The 19,511-nt window shown below is 38.6% G+C and overlaps 1 protein-coding gene across 1 annotated transcript in view; it reads left to right on the top strand.

The window, feature by feature from the left end:
• TSPAN8 (tetraspanin 8) overlaps positions 1 to 18,786 on the top strand; it is a 30,789-nt gene extending 12,003 nt beyond the window's left edge. Inside the window, exons 3-8 of the mRNA XM_036917631.2 lie at positions 4,845 to 4,982; positions 6,328 to 6,402; positions 6,502 to 6,609; positions 10,454 to 10,597; positions 13,434 to 13,517; positions 17,464 to 18,786. Of these exons, the coding sequence (XP_036773526.2) occupies positions 4,845 to 4,982; positions 6,328 to 6,402; positions 6,502 to 6,609; positions 10,454 to 10,597; positions 13,434 to 13,517; positions 17,464 to 17,517 (603 nt within the window). The 3' untranslated portion in view covers positions 17,518 to 18,786. The remainder of the gene's footprint in view (positions 1 to 4,844; positions 4,983 to 6,327; positions 6,403 to 6,501; positions 6,610 to 10,453; positions 10,598 to 13,433; positions 13,518 to 17,463) is intronic.
• The last annotated feature ends 725 nt before the right edge of the window (positions 18,787 to 19,511 follow it).

Here is a 19,511-nt window from a genome sequence, read left to right as displayed (position 1 = left end):
AAATGACCACAGTTACTCGCTGTGTGCCAGGCACTGTGCTAGACATGGACAATCCCTCTGGAGAATGGAGAAGGTGTTATTTCAAAAGTAGGGAGGTTGCAATGAAAGTGGAGACGGGAAGGGGCCAAAGTGGAAGCAGCCTCCTTTGTTACTTGCTGAGGGTGAGCCTGGAGTGTGGCTGGAGGATACAGATCACGGCTCCTCCTCACCAAAAACAGTTTTTTGCAGTACAATAACTTGACTTATCCAAAGGCTGGTGGTCCAAAAGGAAAGAAGGTGAGACATTTCTTGGAGAAGAATTTGATCCATGTTTAAAGGCACCAAAGTACCAAGATAGTTGCTAACTGCCTGGGGCAGTTGGTGTTGAGAGGAATGCTGTTTGACAGTGAGTCCCGTCACCCCACTGTCACTCAGCTTCTTGCTAACTGTGTAAAATGAGCACAACCTCCTTTGCCCAACCACATGCTGTTCCATGCCCTGTGGCACAGCTCTTAGCAAAATTTCCATAGGTCTGGAGGAAGTTTAGTTCATATTAATTCTGGTTCCAGTCTTTGGATTCCACATGGGCTGTTTCTGTTTCATAGTAAGTGTCACAGATGTGGAAAGAGTGTGTAGTGGGGGCAGGGGTGAGGGTGGGGAGGGTTGTTTGGTTAGTTTTGCTCAATGTCATGCCTGGACCATTTCCTGGCTCCCTTGCTTCCATTCTTCTCTTCTTCTCGGGGCCCCTCAACACCTAGATCATTTTGCTGACCTAATGCAGGGCCATTTCCTTGTTCTCTGTGCTCTGAGCGTTTGCTCAGATTCAGGGTCACATCTTCTACTTCCAGATCCTTTTCAAGTTATTTGCCCAAATAAAGTTTCCTTTTCTAAGGGGAATTTTGATTCCTATTTGATAATTACTAAGCTATATGAAGACAGCAATTAAGGTAATCGTTTTCCACAACTTATTACCCCCTGATGCCGCCGAGTGCCTTTGGAGGCAGCCTAGCTGAAAGAAAGATTAAAAGCAAATTAACATTTGTTCTGATTCCTTCCTTAAACTAGGTAGCCCTTTTCTCGCTTCTCTCCTCTCCTCCTCTCTTACTCTTTCTCCCTCCCTCCTCCTTTCCTCCCTCCTTTCTTCTCTCTTTTTCTTTTTCTTTGTCTCTCTCTCTCTTTCTTTTAAAATTGACTTTCTACCCTCAGAGAACCCAGAGAATCACAGTGGCAGTTAGCCACTTCCTCATTCAGAGCCTCCCCATGGTGAAGAAACTGGGTGGGAGAGAGACAGGTGTGGTAACTAGTTGGTGACATCATTTCCTCCACTACCGGGTGAAGTTTAATGTGAGACCTTGTGCAGTGAGGATGGGGAGGCAGGCAGAGGAGCACAGGCAGGATCTTGAAGGCCACGTCAGGGGCTGCCGAGCTGCCCTTGAGGTCGGTGTTGTCCATTGTCTCACCGACATCACTGATGTCCTTGCTGTCACCACCACTGTCCTCAGCAGCCAGGTCCTTCCCAGGATGGGCCTCTTCTGAGCTTAGAAGCAAGTTGCCCTTGCCCTCCACCTTGTTCTTGATGGAGCCCAGCAACATGGGGTTGCCCTTCTCGATTCATGTACTGTTTATACTGATAAATGTAACTCTGACTGCCTGACGGACTTGGGCTCTGGGCTTGAGCCCAACAAAATGTATTTGAAGATGTGCAGAATCTCTGTTGTCTAGAAACTGGTATCTGACTTTGGGACTCATAATTAAGCACAGTGATTAACAGCCACCTATTTAGAGGTTTGTAACTCTGTGGGGAAAGAAAGTTCCCAGCCTGGGGCAAATAACCTTTGAAGCTGAAATCAGTCAGAAGGAGAAATGAAGTGGGAGAAGCCCATTCATTGCTTACAAACAGTCTACTTCTGCTTGCTCCTGACTCTTGCAACCCAGTTGTAAAAAGGGACCCCACCAAACCTCACTGGTCCAGATATACCCTTGCTCCCTCCACCCTTTTAATCACCTATTGATATGGAGATGCACTAAGGCCAAGTGAGAAATTCTGGAAATATTGCAATTTTACCCACAAGGTTGTTTGGCCCTTTTAAGATGTGTAATGAATCTGTATTTTATTTTATTTTATTTAGAAATTTTATTTCTGGTTGATAGGGGAATAGTTTCTTTCCCCCGCTCCCAGTGCTTCTGGTAAACAAATTTGGTGTTTAGTCCGTTAAGAAGTTACACACATTGAAACTATTAAATGAGAACTGTTGTCCTTGAGAGAGTGTTACTGTGCATTTGAGGATAAACAAATGAATTAATAGAGCTAGACAGCATCGTCAGTTATATTTTGACTCTTGTGCTTGGTCAGCTTCTAACCCAAATGGAAGTCAATATCTGCCAGGACAGCTTTAGTCTGCCTGACTTATGTGAACTTGGCTTGATTTGTATTTGCCCAAAGTCAGTGACAGAGGATCAAGACTGCAAAAAACTGAATCTCGCTAGTAGAGGAACAGAAGCATCAGTTTTAGGAGCATGAACATAGACACATAAGAGAGGGCGCAGGGAGGTCTTTGTGCACATCTTGTAGGCACTCTCTGGGCTGAAGTTCTAGGAATCTTTGTTCTCCCTCAGGATAGACTCGGCGCCATGAGGCAAATCCTTTGGGCAGCCATTCTTGTCCCAAGAGAGCCCTTAGAATCCGTAGAGGACCCTGAGTCTCTTCTTCAAGATTGAGCCATTGTTCTTTAGAAATCCCCCCCTTGCCCTAGCACACACACACCGTTCATCCAGCACGGTTTGTGAAGCTCTGCTTTCCTTCTCCTGCAGGAAGCAACCTGAACTCAGATTTTCACTTCTTGCCTGCAAAGGTCACCCCTTGTTGGGCTGGGCTTGAAACAGTGACCCCAAGCCAGCCAACACATCGTCTTCTGGCCAGTGTCTGGCTGTGGGTCACCCTGCCCAGATCGGGCTCACTGACGTGTTTTATTACCTGCTAAGTTAAGTGCTGGCTGTACTCTCCAGGGCTCACTCGTAGATCTTTGACCTCTTATTTCTCTGTCTGGGCTATCTAAGCAGAGTCATGATAACTCAGCCAGTGAGGCCTTAACCCTCTCAGACGCCTTGGAGTTCGCCTACTCTGGCTGCAATGTTCTAGTGCCCCCGGATTCCGTAGTGAGTGGGCGGGGCCGGTTTCCTAATGCTGCGTTTTTGTCATTATCTGTTTTGACCCAGGTGTAATGCCTGTTTATTAACAAAATGGATTTCTTAGCTCTGTAGTCTTAACAAGCAAACAAACAAAATTCAAATCTCAAAAACACTGAAAACCAAGCAAAAACTCTTCAGGACATAAGCAAACTTTCTAAGCATGTACACTGAAACAGTATCTCTTAGGCAGAGACTCTTAGAGACAAAGGAGGCCTTAGGTGTCATAGAAGCTGACCCAGTTTCTTTTATAAATGGGAAACTGGGGCCCAGCAGGGTTCCTTGATTGTTCCAGGATTAGAAACTTAATTACATATAAGGACCCTGACTAGAATATAAATCTTTGTCTTAATGCTTTTTCAACTGCAGCACATTTCTTCCTACTGATTGTCAAATAGAGGTTTCTGCTAGGTTCTGCACTGATTTAAATACTCTTTAAAAATGTAAAGGTCAGATTAATGATACCAAAAAAAAAAAAAAAAGTAAAGGTCATTACAGTGATTTTTAACTTTTTTCTTGTTTAGGTGCTGACCTTATGCTGTGTGGCACATTCTAGATAGCAGAGTCTCTAAGTTAGTCGAAGACCTCATGCTCTGTCTAGAAATTGCCCAGTAAATAGAGGTCGTACAAGATAGACGGGCTGCCTGCGGCAATCAGGTGTAACAGAAGCACAAGGTTTCACTTTTAAGTTGGAATTTACTTCTCGACATATCTGGAGGACAAGTGGTAGATTGAGGCTAGTTGTCATGAAGGTGATGAAGAAGAGTATGTTTGTCAGGGAGGGAAAAACTGAATTATACAAGATGGGTAACTCAACCCTTCAGAAAGGGCTCTAGGATATTTTCCTGAATATCCCATTACCTAACAGTCAGGCAAAATAAAGGGTTTCTGGAACACTTTATAGACCCCTACCTTCTGGGAACAAGGTGATAGAATGTCAGGAATTAGACTTTTATTTTCTTAGCTCACATTTTTTTTTGGTTTGTTTTGGCAAATATGTAGACTTGTGTAATTGCTCTTATAATCAGTATGCAAAGCATTGTTATTAACCCATAAAAGTTCCTTCATACCCCATTGCAGTCAGTTCTTCTTACCTTCCTACTCTGCACAAAGTCAAGCATTGTTCTGATTCCTATCACCATAACTTAGGTTTGCCTATTCTTGAACATCATATAATGGAGTCACATGATAATCACTCTTCTGAATACGGGTTATTTAGCTCCACAGAATGGTTCTGAGGTTTATTTATATTGTCAGGACTATCAGTAGTTGGAGGAATGTGGGCTTTGTAATTTAAATAATTGAATTGCCAAAATACTGCAGTGCTGCTCTTATGTATAAAACACAAAATAGCCAACTCAAAATCACATCATAGATGAAAGTGCCTGTCCTTCTAAGCTTTTTAAAATAATTGGTCTTTTGAAAGCCTATTGCATTTCTTCCATCCAACATCTAGTATCTCATCATAGAAAAATATAAAGTTGGAAACATTATTCAGACACGTACCACTTCAGTAGGAGGTACGCTCCATGAGGTCAGGGAGTTTTGCTTGTTTAGATCACTGAAGTATCCCATGGTCCTAGAACAGGGCCGGCACATAGTAGGTACCCAAAGGATATGTTTAATAATAAACAACAAGGAAAAGGATTTTCTGTGGTTAATCTCTTTTTTGTTTCCAGGTTCTCACCCAGGGGAGTTCTGGTGGGAATCCCTATGTTGCTGTAAATATCCTGATTGCTGTGGGCGCTGTGATCATGGTTCTGGGCTTCCTGGGGTGCTGTGGCGCTGTGAAGGAAAGCCGCTGCATGCTTCTGTTGGTGAGCTCTCCTCCACCCAGATACCAACGTCAGGCTTCCCCTCCCCATTGTCTGTCAGAGGACTTGCTGAAATTGATGCAACTCTAACTTTTGTTTGGAGAGTTTGATTGTGGAAGCTAATATGTTTACCCTGAGAAAAGACAGATTTCATTCATTCATTCATTCATTCATTCATTATTAATGAGTACCTGGTATGTGCCAGATACTGTGCTATATGATACCTAGACTTTAAAAGGATTGGAATCCATTAGGGAAGATTGACAAGTAAACAGCTACAGGAGCTGTGGCCCAAGAAGAGAAAGGGAAAGATAGAGGAGGGAACTTTTGAGCCAGAAGCAGAAGTGAATAAGGCCCTTGTGTGGGTGAGGATGTGATGAGCTGTCCAGGGAGAGAGACTGACAGTCCAATGCTAGCGTGTTTGGGGAACTGCCAGGCCTTGGGTATGGTATAGAGGGCCAGAGACTATTTTCAGTAAGTGATAAGAGATGGTCTGAGCATGGACTGTGGCCAAATCACATTCCATGCTAAGAAAATTACAAGATAGTGAAATAATCAGATTTGTCATTTAGAAAGCTTTGGGGGGAATGTATTGGGTTGGTATAACCCACAGACACTCATGTTTAACATACACAGTGGATAATAGTAAATGGATAGAAAAAATCATAAGTACTTATTAGACATAAATCTGACCTGAGAGTTTATCAGAGCTCATCCAAGTGTGTTTCTCTAATAAAATAAGTACTGTTCAGTCCCTGAAAAAAAACTTTTTAACTGCTTATTATGAGGGAAAGTAGAAACAGAGTTTTAATGGGACTCTAACAGCATTCCTTGATTAATAAGACTCATTTTCAATTTGGGGAATTTAATTATTTGAGGAGCTTCTTGTTAAAAAAACTAACTGGTGGACTGCATTCTTTGAAGTTATGATTCAGTAGATCTGAGGCAGGTTGCAGGAATCTACATTTATAACAAGATCCCAGGTGACGCCGATAGTGGTAGAAGTATTGTTTTGAAGTCATTCTGAAGTTTGTGTAAGTTTGTATTTGATGAAGAAAGAGAAGGAGAAAGATAATATTCAGATAATTTCACCTACGTTTTCAAACTTCCCTCCATTCAACATCATACTGGTGCCTACAACCCTATTAATAAATTTTCATTTCAACCACTTTCCTTAGTCTTTGGAGCAAATGTTTCTCAGTATTAATGACCCCAAAATTTGTTCCTTGAGGCAAGGGCAGAAGAAATGAAACATGTGGTTAATACTGCAAACGTTATGTTGATCCCCACTGCAGAAAGTAGCACCCTGGGGTAATATATATTCCTTTTTCTTTTTTTCTTTTTCCAGTTTTTCATAGGCTTGCTTCTGATCCTGCTCCTGCAGGTGGCAGCAGGCATACTCGGAGCGACTTTCAAACCTCAGGTATGTCCACGCAGGATATTTGATAATTTTGGAGAAGTTTGAAGAGTGGAAATGCTATCTTCTTACATAAATAATTCCATGATACTTTTCAATTTTCAGTCTGGGAGCATTGTGAATGAGACTCTCTCTAAAAATATAGAGCTTTTGCACACAACAGATGATAACGGAAAAGCATTCCAGAAAGCCCTGGCTGAATTTCAAGAAGAGGTAATTATAAATTGTAGGTCAGGTAGGGAGTTGGACATAGTTTTTTTGTTTTTACCTAATTTTTAGCAGGCGTATTCCTTAGCAATTGAAAAATGTCTGCATTTTGAGATTTTGATCAATTATTCTGTCGCCAAACAGCAAGAAGAATCCAAGAATATTTCTATTTTTTCCAGCTTCTTTAAATGGACAGAAATTAGAAGATATTTTCATGGCAGATTAAGCCTCAAGTGGGCCAAATCAATAATTGTTTTAATATTTACTATTTAGATGGACAGTGTGTATGGGGCATCTGGAGAGTCTTTGTCTCTGTCAGTCTCTCTCTCTCTCTGCCTCCAGGCCTGTCCCCTTGCTCATAAAAATAATTATAGCTATCATTCAGTGCTCCCTAGTATGTACCAGTCTTTACATCCAGCAGCTCCTTTAATTCTTATAACAATTCTGTGAGATGGATATTTTTTATTTTATCCTCATTATTCCTTTTTGGGTTAGGGTTCAGAGAGGTCTGACAGCTAACAAGTGGTGGTGGTAGAATTTGAACACACATCTGTCTAACTAGTTAATTCTTTTTAATCAACACCAGCTCCTCCTTTTATTAATTTTTTCTTTATTCAGGCTGCTGTGCTATCTTTAGGGTAAAATCAAAACTTGGGCAGGCATTGCAGGTGTTATACTGTCTAGCTGCAACCTCATATTTTAACTTTGCTAAATACTATTCCATAAAGAAAACACCCTAGTCCAGCCAGGCCTGTCTACTCAGGATCTTTTAAACAATTCTGCCCTCTGGCCTTTGCATCATTCCCACCTCGGAAAGTGCTTATGATTTTTCCCTTTCTACCCAAATGGTACATGTATTTTAAGTCTTCACTGAAAGCGTGCTCTGCGAAACTCCTCCTAACCACACCCTCTTTATTCAGAATCCTGTCACATTAACCAAATGTAGCATCCATGTCACATGTCATAGGAATTCTCAGAATCTTAGAGGAGAGCTGAATTTTGTAGGACATTTAACCTGATTTCCCGTGGAGTGAAGTATTTTATTTTCATCCATCCGAATTAAATATTGAAAGTTGAACGTTTACCACTTTTTGCCCATTTTATCTTATCCCATATATACCCAAGTCTGATGGTTAGTGTATTTAGTGTATTCTTTCTTAAGTTGAAATAAAATCTGCCTCCCTAGAATTTAGTCATCATTTAGTCCTAGTTTTTCCTTCTGGAATTTCAAAGGAAAAAGAAAATCTACTGATGCTTCTACACAGTACAACCTTTTCTTTGAAAATGGGTATAGTGTGACTTCTAAAAGCTTTGCTCTTCAAGTTGAAACATCCTTGGTTTCTTGAGCTATTTATCAGATGACATTTTTTCCAGAGTGTTCCCCAGTTCCTCTTTGGACAGACTCCAGCTTGTAAAATTCTGCTTAAGCATCATTTCCAAGAGCCAAAACCTGATATGATTCAGTCCCTGTTTAACTTCCTTTGTGTTGCGCTTTTCCTAGCTCCCCCATAGCTGCATGATCCTCTTCCCTCCAAGATCAGCGCCACTCTAGAGTCCAGCTTCACCCAGGTTCAAAGCAGGAAGAATTCAGGCAATTCAGTTTCTCTGCTAGCAGGGCTGAGCACCCTTGATCCTCCCTGGGTTGATCTGGGGCAAAATGTACTGCAGGTAACACCAGGTCTCTGGTGTGGGTCCTGAGTCACGCTTGCCACACATTGTCCTTGGTATTCAAAGCCTCAGTGCCAAACATGGGGTTCTAAATGTTCTTACTGTTAAAGCACAATTCTGAATTACTTCTGTTCTTATACAAATCCTATGACTGATGAAGCTCCGTGTATCCACACTGCTTTGTTTTTTCTTTCTTATCCACCTGGGCTATCTTTTTAAAAATAACCTTTCTTTGGTAAAAGAATCCTACCCCAAACTTGGCTGGATGACCTGGGGCCCCACCACACACAGATGGAAGTTGTAGATACTAAGCGGCTTCCTTTGTTTCAGGGAATTCCCACACAAAATCTCTGCTAACATTCTCATGGCATGAGCCTTTCTTGGATTCTTGGTGAGGACTGTTTGTCTTGAGGTTATTGTATCACTCACTTCATAACGCCTTGTTTACCTAGCAGTTATAACACTTTCACTAAACCCTGACCAACTTCTTCCCGCACATATGATCTGGTGACCAGATAACATACCATATTTAGCCTTTCTACCTCCTACCCTACCCTGTCTTCTGCATGTCTGTATGCCTCCTTAAGGAATCCTGAGATATATTGTATTCTAAATATGAACTGATCTGTGAATGCATATAATGGGACTTTTATTCTTTGTGGTCTGGAGTGTTTATATCAGTTAATATATTGTTAAGATTATTTCATTAGAAACCATGAGCAATTAATCATGTCTACCATGGGAACAAGAGGGGGATTGTTTCAAGATTGCCCTTTTCATTCATACTGATTGACCTTGAGACCTACTGAGATCTCCAGCTCTTTGCCGTATGAATGTGTGCTGAGCTCATATATTTGTGCAATTAAGTCTTTGAGCCAAAGTGCAAGACTTCATATCTGCCTCAGTTGAACTTGTTAGTTTAAGTCCATTGGACTATCTTTGGAACTTGATTTTGTTCTCCAATGTATTAACCGTCACTCCCAGCTCTGTGTCAATGCAGAGTTGAAAAGATACTTTCCATGTCGTCACCCAAATCATTAATATCAGTGTTGCGTGTATCATGTTCATGTGAGAGCATAATGGAACAACACCCACAAAACAAAAACCAACACCATAACAGCTGACACAGTGGCCCCTTCAACAAGTGAGGCCCTGGGCCAAGCACTCATCTCTTCATGTAGGTTTTCTCATTTTTATCTTTATAACAAACCAACAAATTAGATACTAGTATTAGCAAGCATTATTACCTATATTTTACAGATGAAGAAACTGACACAGAGAGATTTAATTAATGTAGGTAACATGGTCACCCAGCCAATAAGTGAAAGTTCTTTCAATATTCCAGCATTGCATCTGAGCCTAGAAAAAACCATCCAGTTTTGGTTCTGTTTTCTTTGCAAATTCCTTTTCTACCTTTCTGCATGAAGAATCTTCTCCCTAATAGAACAAATAGGACAAGATGAAGGATAATTACTTCTCTCTCTCTCATCTAACAATATATGCTATACAACATGAGTCTTTGGGCTTATCACTTGTTTTTTTCTCAAAGCATGGCCACAGATTCCCTTCATGTTTGCCCATGTTTCTGTTTATTCTGGGCCTTGATCTTCCTGATTCTAAGAGTTTCACCCCTCATTTGTCTCCCCTCTCCTATTTTACAGATGTCCATGTAAAAATCAGCTTCATGGGTGGGAGACTCATTAAACATCTTCTTTGGCCTTGGAGATGCCTGGTACCCTTTTTCTTCTTATCTTCCAAAAATGATCAAAGATCATGAAATGGAAATTTCATTCTTAAAACGTCTCATCTCTATTGAGCAAAAGTTCTTTAAAGAGCTCTTGACTTTCTCATGAATTTTTGGAAGCTTCCTTCCTAAAATCTGGGAAAGTTAGATCTGATTCTGCTCCTCTCTTGTCTAAAAACTAGAAGATGGATTTTTCATCTTCCTCCAAGTTCCTCAGACTATTGCATCTGCAACCCTATTTTTCCTTCATTAATATTAAGATGGAAATAGAAGACTCCTTCATTTATGCTTTTACATTCAGAGAGGTGGGTGAGGTGACAAACTATATTTTAGTATAAAAAAATCTTGATAATGATTTTAAAGAATATGATTCAATGTATTGACAATATTTTTATCTTCTTTAATGACTGCTTTTCATATCTACTTTTCACCAAACAGTTTAAATGCTGTGGATTAGCCAATGGAGCTGCTGATTGGGGAAATAACTTTCAGGAATATTCCAAGTCATGCGAATGTCCAACTACGTCAGATATGTCAGATTCTTATTGCACAGTGTATGATCATAAAAAGGTTTATAAACAGGTAAGAACAAATCAAATTTGGCACAGGAAGTAATTCTGTTAATTTTTTTTTTACAATGAAAATCTTTATAAGAAATTAAATTGCAGCACTTACAGTGGGGATCATGACATAAAAGTCCCAGGAATTTTCCAAATAAAAAGAAATCCTTATTTAAATGTAAAAACAGATACAAAGAAATGAAAGTATTTCACTTTTGCTATGAGTCTGGCATTATTTAAATTCAGCTTTAATAAATCAAAGAAACATTTTACTGCAAGGAGAAACAAAAGTACAAACTAACAGATAAATGTTTATTTTGTCCTCTCTTTGATGACTTTAATAATTATTCTCCTCTTTTTTCTATTTTAATGTAAGTTCTAGAAATCTATATTTTCCCTTGAATTGTCAAAGTAGAGCTGCCTTTTTCTAATTAAAGGTTCTTTTTCTCAAGTAATGTACAGGCGTGAAGAAAGATCTTGGCCTTTAGGGGCGTGGTCCTTGATGTTAGGTGTACCTATCAATTTGTCTAATTATTGCTCCAACTGAGAAGTTGCCTCAGACATTTAAAGTCAGTTGGAAAAGCTGGGTTTATCTTTTATGTATTGTAGATATCATATTTATGTCCCTTGTGGATGTGTATGTCCCACATATTGATGTGAATGTCATATTTCTTATTGTTGCTTAATTCACTAAATATTTACTGGCCACCTCCTACATGCCAAGCACTTTAACCAGTCCCTGAAGATCCATTCCTGAACAGGGCACAATGTCTGCACTGATGGAGCTGGTGCTCAAATAAGGGGGAGAGAAAGATAACTAGGCAAGTTCTTCCAATGAACTTTTGGTATATTTTGGGTAGGGGCAGGCACAGATGTTATGGGACCCCATCCATCCCAGTCTTTGGGGTCCAAGATATGACTTCCTAGGAGACATGGTATCCTCCCTTACCATGTCTTCATGGTAATTTGGCTTCACATAATTTGTTCTTTCTGCCTTGAAAGAATGCATATGAAAATGGCAACTGATATTAATGTTTCATTTACTTGCTGTTATTCTTCAATGCCTGCCATGTGTCAGATAGACACTTGCTAAAACCAGACATGCTTCTGGACCCTCTGAGAGATTATACTCTAGTTGGGAAAGAGATACATACAAGCTATTGTAATACAATGAATTGCTTTCTGTAATATCTGAAGATTATTTTCAATTTAGCATTGGCTTTGTAATGACTTATATTAGGAATTGTAATAATTGTATATATTGTATAGTAATTGTATATTAGGAAATAGAAAGTATCTCAGGGGAAATGTCTTTCCTGCTGGCTATCACATTTCTTTTACTAATCAAATCAAAATTAAGAAGATTCTGTTCTGAAGGCAAATTGCTCTTATAAGTAATTAAAATAACTCACAGGGGAGAAGTTACTCACCAGGCTATAGAGCTCCTATGTCATTTCATCATTAAAATTGTCTTGCTAAAGAAGTTTTATCCAAACTTGTTGTATTCCTCCCTACTTAATTTTAGTGACCCAGTATCTACAAGGAAAAGGGTAAATAATATGGTGTAAACGAATGTAGTTTCCACTTAGAATAATGAAGAAATTAGTAAATTCAATTGCAGATGGCTCTCTGCTGCCTGTTAAAGAGTCAACTCAAAGGTGTTTTTCCTCAGGATAGATTTTGAAAAGCTCTAGCATTACCCCCAAAACTAATGCACATTCTCTCCAAATTCACTCACAATTCAGCTGAAGATAGGCTGAGAGCTGCACCAGTTTCCCAAAGGGAAGGTCATAAATTCATGAAATACTTACATCTGCCTGGTGTCATTTGCAAGAAGTCTGGAACAACAAGAAATCTGGAATGGCCATAATTCACATTTCTGTCACCCATCTCAAACTTTTGCCAAGATAACCTGGTTATCTAGAGGAGAAGGGGGAGAAAACTCTTCAAATATAATGAATGTGACTCAGTAGATATGATCATTAATCTCATAGTTAAACCTAAATGATGTAATAATTTCCTCTAATGTTTACCACTTTGATCAGCTGCAAATGGAGAAAGTCATTACATTCAGTAAGGAAGGGGAAAAGACTGTCTTACTCAGCCTTCTGAGAACTTTTTAATTTAACAAATAGCAATATATTGTTAGCCCTTTATGTGTACAAGATTATTATAAGGATGATACATTTTCTGGCAATATAGATAATGCTGCTGTTACATTGTGTAGTATTCTTCATTTTTAAAGTTATTCTAATAATTTGTGACTGTTGGAATGTTTAGGTCTGCTCTGAAATGTTACAAGCTTGGAATTGCATGCTGGTTTGAATAGATTTCAACAAATGTGGCAGAGAGGCAACTAACTAAATTCTCTTTTTCTAAAATCTAAAGTAAAGGTATCATAGTGAACATAATGATTTTTTTCTATTTAAGGTAAAAATAACCTTGTTATATATTATGGTTTTAAAACCTTGTTTTAAAAATGAAAATTTATACTATAATTAGCTGAAACTCTGCTCAGGGAACTCTGTTACAGATTACAAACCTAAAAAAATATACAGTCAAAGTGATAACAACTCTAAAATGAATGAACAGAAGTAAGGGTAAAATTATCATTTTTACCTAAAGAGCCCTAGATTCACCAGTTATGCAGCTGGAACACAATTTTGCTCCCCCATGCTTTCTAATGTATGAACAAACCATAATAATTACAATTGTTTGGAGGACGGAGGAATATGGAGTGGCTGGAATAATCCAATTCCTTTTTATTGAGCATGTCCTTTAATAGCAATGTAAAAAGTCAACTCAATAGGAAAAAAATCTTGATTAAAGGTGACATTTTATGTGTTTTTTTTTAACAGCCATGCATTACTGTTATAAAAGATTTATTTGCAAAGCATATTATCATAATTATTGGACTAGCATTTGGACTGGCAGTTATTGAGGTACAGTATAATCTTGCCTTATTGACCATTCATTCCCTGTTTGTTCATTAAGTCTTCTAACAAATATTTATGGTGAATCAAACGCAAACCAGGTGCTTCAGAAAAGCACTGTGTCCCTTATGAATTAGGTCTAGAATCTCCTTCTATCAGTCCCCGCGGAAAGGATTACAGTCTTAGGAATTGAGCAGGGCTGTGGTTATTGTTTCTGAATGATCTCTTTACTGGGAAACAAAAACTGAATTAATTTCCATACAGTTCTTCATCCCAGGTACACTTTCCCATTGAAAACTAGCACCAGAGTTAAAGTTCCCTGAACTTAGAGAAAAAGCACCAAACAAAACCAAATCTTTACAATTTCTTCTCTCTCTTCCTGATTTTGAAATAGAAAGTAACTGAACTCAAGAGTGTAGGGAGCTATTTCCTGTTGCTCTATCTAGAGAAATTGAGTAAGTTCTAAAAATTAGAGACAGTTGCCTTTGTTTTTCTCACTGTAAGGAGTAGGGACCCACTTAGAGAAGTTTTCAAGGAAGCTTAAGGTTTATAGATTTCTCTCATCAATTTGATTTTTGATATTGAAAAAACAATCCTGGACTGGGTTTTTGTCTTGATGGACTTCCTTGGAGTGGTTTTTTAAAGATCCTGAATGACGCTTTTTACATGGCCTAAAATTCTGTGCAGAGAAAGATGAAATAAAATTATTTTAGAGAAGTATTTTTAGAATCATCCCAGATCTTGGTTAATTTAGATACCAAGTGAGTCAGATTCACTCACGATCACATTTCAGGGTGTTGTCAAGAATCCTAAGAATCCTAGCAATGTATGAGAGTGCCTCCCTGGTTAATGCCTCTTAAGAACTGGTTGGCTCAGCTGAATGCCTTATGCTTCACTGCCATGGAATGCTGTACAAGGTCTCTAGTGGGATTTCTGGTGGCTTTCTACCTCTTGAGCCACATCTTTGCCAGAGAGGAATTTTAGCTGGGGTTGAAGCATATTGAGTGTTTTAAGTGGTCATTTAGTTTACTGGTAGAATTTCCTAGTCAACCATTAGAGAAAGGTTAGGGACTCTGAGCTGCACATTGGATTGTTGAGTATTACTTCCTTGTAGCTCCAATGAATAGGTCCAAATATGAAGCATTATCTGTTGGTAGATATGGGTCTGGCTTTCTGTCTGAAACATAACCAGAGTCAAATGGTGCTCTGCCTTAGGTCTAGTTCTCTTGATTTTGCCTTATAAATATAAGCTAATGCTTATAGAGGGGAGTGAGGAATCAAACACATATATAGTCATACATTTATAAACATAATGAACTCACACATATACGACTGATAGAATAGACTTTAAATGAATGACTGGAAGAATAGGCTTTAAGTGAAGTATTCAATGTAAGTATCAATATGAGTCAAATTCCATATTAGACTAAAATTCAGACAATTGACTCTGTCTACAATCCACCAATGGTTTTAAGAAATTTCTCCAAAGCAAAGCCAGAGACAGTAAAGACATAATCACACAAGAAGACTGATGTCTCTCATATCATAGCCAAAGGCATTGCTATGATTCTGAATATAACTAATGGAAAATAAGATTGCCAGAGGAATAGCATTTCAGTATTTTAAGAAATTGGTACACTTCATATGTCTGTTGCATATTTAGATACTTTATTGGTTGTTCTAAAGCTATATAGAGGGAAATACCTTAATAAAATCTTCCAGAGAATAATTTATAGGTATAGAATATATGTGGTAATACCATAAAATATGACCATTTTTTAAGTTATGTCATTTAAGTGTGATCTCTAGACTACATGGAGATATGGTAAATGATTGGTTCAAAGAACTGTTTGAAATATTTTTTGTTCACTCCCTCAGTCTAAAACCTGCCCTCTAAAAATTTGAAAAGAAAAAATAAATCATTTTATGTTCTCTCTCTTTTCATTCAAGAATGAGCTTTGAAAATAGTCTTCTGAAGTGAGTTCCATGGTGTAATGGTTAGTACTCTGAAAGGAGTCGTCTGATATCTAGCCGATAAAAATATACCCCCAAAATGTCCATTAGTCTGTCTTACAGGCATTAATGCTCATTGCCTGACATGAAGCCCATCTCCATTCTCTGTTCAAATTCAAGAAAACACAAAGATACATAGAGAAAAAAATACCTCTAATAAATATTTTTAATACGGAAACGAAAGCAACTATGTACCCAGAAAATATATTCAAACTGTCTCCATAGAAAAATATGAAAAATCACCCTTTGACATTTAGACCTCTGGCGCTAGTCTGTTTAGGGATAGGCTCTGATGGGGTGGGCCAATAGGTTTTCAAGGCTGTGAAGATCACATACCTGAAGGCTTCTTCTCAGGATGCTAGGAATCCATGCAAAATGCTTTATTTTCTAAGAAAACTTTATTCTTTAGACATTGGAATTTTCATAATTCTGAGTTAAATAACCGGATCATCCTATCTGTCCTTACTTGAATACAGCAACTTATAAGCACAAATAATGATTAGCACTTTTTCACCTAACTTTAGTTAAGAAAAAAAGAGTAATTATGCTGAACATCATCACTTTGTAGGATGAAAACTATCCTGACAGGAAATCGCAGGAATAGAGTAACTAAAAGAGAAAAACAATTATTTTACAACATATTTTAGATTGCTTCAGGATATGGGAACTCGTACACACTGCTTAGCAAGTTTATCCTAAGTCTTAGTGTATATTACTACATGCTGAACCTCTTTTAATTATTTTCTATTTTATGAGCAATGATAAATTTTCAGAGGCAGGGAAATGCAAAAAAATGTGATCGTACTGTCTACAGTCTGATGAATGGTAGGCTTTTACTTCAAGGATGTGACAGTGAAAGATGATAGCTGCTTCTTATGCCAATATTTTGCCCATTTTCTCTATTCTTTTCTGATACAAGTCTCTCCGACTTAAAGCTTGGGACCGACCGAGGCAAAAAGACTTAAGTTTCAAGGCTTTTTCAAGTCATTCTAAAAGAATGACTTTTAGAACATCCTGACTGAAAATTACTATTTTTGCAGAAAATTGGTGTCTACTTTTTCTTTTTTTTAAAGAAGAAAAAAGTATTGGTCAGCGGATCTCATTTGAAATGCATTTCCAGGAAAGAATTAGTAAGCCAGACGTCTCAGTGCAGAGGAGCACTTGAGGTGACTCAGCTTCAATGGCACCTTGCCCTCTTCTGCCTCCCCTCAGAACAGGCTGTTGGGAAGAACGCTCTGATCTGTAACACCCACGGGTTCTGTCTGTCATTTCTAAGTCAAAGCCACAGCATGACAGTCACCGACTGCAGAGCAAATCAGGGCAAGTTTTGAGGTTCCTCATGCTTGGGAGAGCCACTTACTGAGATGGAAATTTTGCCCCAGATTTTCAGCTGTGCTTTCTCACTTCAAAGGTAATCCCTGAATTAAGTTATTCCCCATAGATTTAGAAACTTTTTAGGAAAAAAGTTATTTTTTCATCCCCCAATGCCTAAAGATACGGCAAGAAAAATTCTAGATCTCCTATATTTTTGGGCAGATGATCTAACCCAGATGATCGCAGATCTTTTATGGAAGCGGTAGGTATATTTAGGCCTCCAGAAGCCTGAGATCCCCGGAGCTCCGAGACAGATACCCTACTGAAGGGTGTGTCTGTTCCAGAAGGGCGGGTACTGCGGTGGCAGCCGCTACTACACAATCAAACAGGGCCCTTGGAAGCGGATTGGCAAGTTGAAAACCCAGATTCAAACACAAGAAATACTCAGAGAGCTTTCACAATGTTCTCTTGTCCCACTGGATTATCTAATTTCTCAAGAAGAGAGACACTTAGATAAATAAAATAGAACTGTCAGTAGCCAGAGTCTTTCCACATATAACAATCTATTTATAATGTCTCCAGCGTTTTCCCTTAAATTCTATGTTGATCTTGTTATTTTATTTCCTAGATACTTGGCCTGGTATTTTCTATGGTCCTATACTGCCAGATCGGGAACAAATGAATCTGTGGATGTGTCGAGCTGTCATCAATCAGTGAAAGCCCTTTAAAATCTTGTTTTGGTTTTGTAACTTTAAATATATGAGTGCTGCATATGTTAGGAGCAGCTATCCTATTACAATGTCTCATTTAACTAGACCACAGATATCTTTCAGAGGTATTGAACATATTTAAGATTTGAGTGACACAAAGAAAATAATATGAATGTGATTTTTACTTGAAATAAAGGTAACATTGTTTACATCGTACTTTTTCCTGACTAATCTTTATGTTCAGGTGGCACTGTGCTTAAAACGTTCCTCTGGAGCCACCCAGCGGAATACTCTCCATCTCTAAGCGACAGGGCCATTGTTAGTTCGGGCAGTGAGTTACTTTTCAGAAGTAACACTCTCTTTTGTGTGGCGTATCAAGCATTGGCAATGAGATTGAATTAAGTCTCGTTTTGGAAAGACTGAGAGTGGCCCAGCTAAATGACTCACCATTTCTTTTCTATTTAAGCCAATGTCTGCTAATGGTGTCTCTCTTTTCTCCATACCTGTTGTGGGGACAAGAAAATGTGAGTGCTGCCTTCCAGCTATTGAATCGCTGGCTCTTCCTCTAAGCTTACTATATGCCTAAAAATATGTTTTATCTTTCTAGCTCTCACAGACATTTTTACTTTTTTGTTGAGGTATAAATAAACGTGCAGTAAAGTGAACAAGTCTGAAGGATTCACCTCTGTGAGCACTATCCATATCAAGATACAGAACATTTCCCGCACACCAGAACTCCCCTCTGTGTGTTAACCTCTCAGCAACCTGCCAGAGCCGACTGTATACATACACACCTCTTCCCGACTCACATTGGGAGCTTGAGATCCACCATGGTGGGAATACTTACACTATAGACACTGACAAATAATATGAAATCAGGGCTTTTTTTTTTCTGAGAGTTGGTTGTTTATTAAACATTTATTGTTAATACACCATTGTCCTTCTCAGTAAATGCCTCCCCAAAGGTAACCATTCTTCTGATTTCTATGACCATAGATTCATTTTACCTATTCTTGAATTTTCTACAAGTGGAATAGGGAAATGTGCACAGCAGGTTCTTTTGCTTAACAATTTGTTTTGAGATTCATCTATATTATTGCATGCAACTCTACCTTATTGTCACTGCTATGTAGTATTCCACTGTATTTGAATATATCACAGTGTATCTCCATTCTCCTGTTGATGTATGTTGCATATGCTTCTAATTTGCCATGAATATGAATAAAGCTGCTATAAATATTTTTTGGTACATGTTGATACTCATCTGTAGGTATGCAGGAATGGAATCATTTCATATACATATAATTGCATTTACTAGATTCTGTTAAGAAATTTTCTGAAGGGGCTGCACTAATTTATACTTAGAAAAGTATGATAGGCCCAATCTCCTGAGGAGGAAGAGGAAGAAAGGCAGTATTATCAAGTGACTCAGTGTAGGTGAGGAGTCGGGGACTTGGGGGAGCCCTGGACTGAGTTAGGCTTCCTGATTCTGAGCTCCCGTATTAATGATCAAGACAGCTATCCTTTGAGTGTATATCATCTTCCAGAAATTACATTTTTATCTTGTTTCTTCTCATCAGTGTCCTTATGAAGTAGATACTGATATTATCCTTATTTTTCAGGTGAGAAAATAGAGGCTCATAACTTTCCCAGAGCCAAACTATTAGTTATTATGGAACTGGAAGTCAAACCTTGACTGTGGATCAAACCCTGGCTGTGGACCTTGCTCTATTTGGCTTTCTCATATGTCTAGTCATATACTTGCCAGATTTTATTATAATTACCTGCTCAAGTGTTTGCCTCGGTTAGCATACTGCAACTCCTTGATGGCACTGATCATTTCTTGCTTGACTTTATGTGCCCCCAGTACCTATGGCAGTGCTGGATACAAATATAAATGGAATAAGCTATAGCTGAAAATAGTACTTAGATTTGAGAGCTTACTATATGACTAAAAATAGTCTAA

Source organism: Manis pentadactyla, chromosome 10 (genome assembly GCF_030020395.1).
Source record: "Manis pentadactyla isolate mManPen7 chromosome 10, mManPen7.hap1, whole genome shotgun sequence".
NCBI classification, from domain to species: domain Eukaryota; kingdom Metazoa; phylum Chordata; class Mammalia; order Pholidota; family Manidae; genus Manis; species Manis pentadactyla.
The sequence above is the reverse complement of the archived record's forward strand: the minus strand, read 5'-3'. Positions and strand labels throughout refer to the sequence as shown.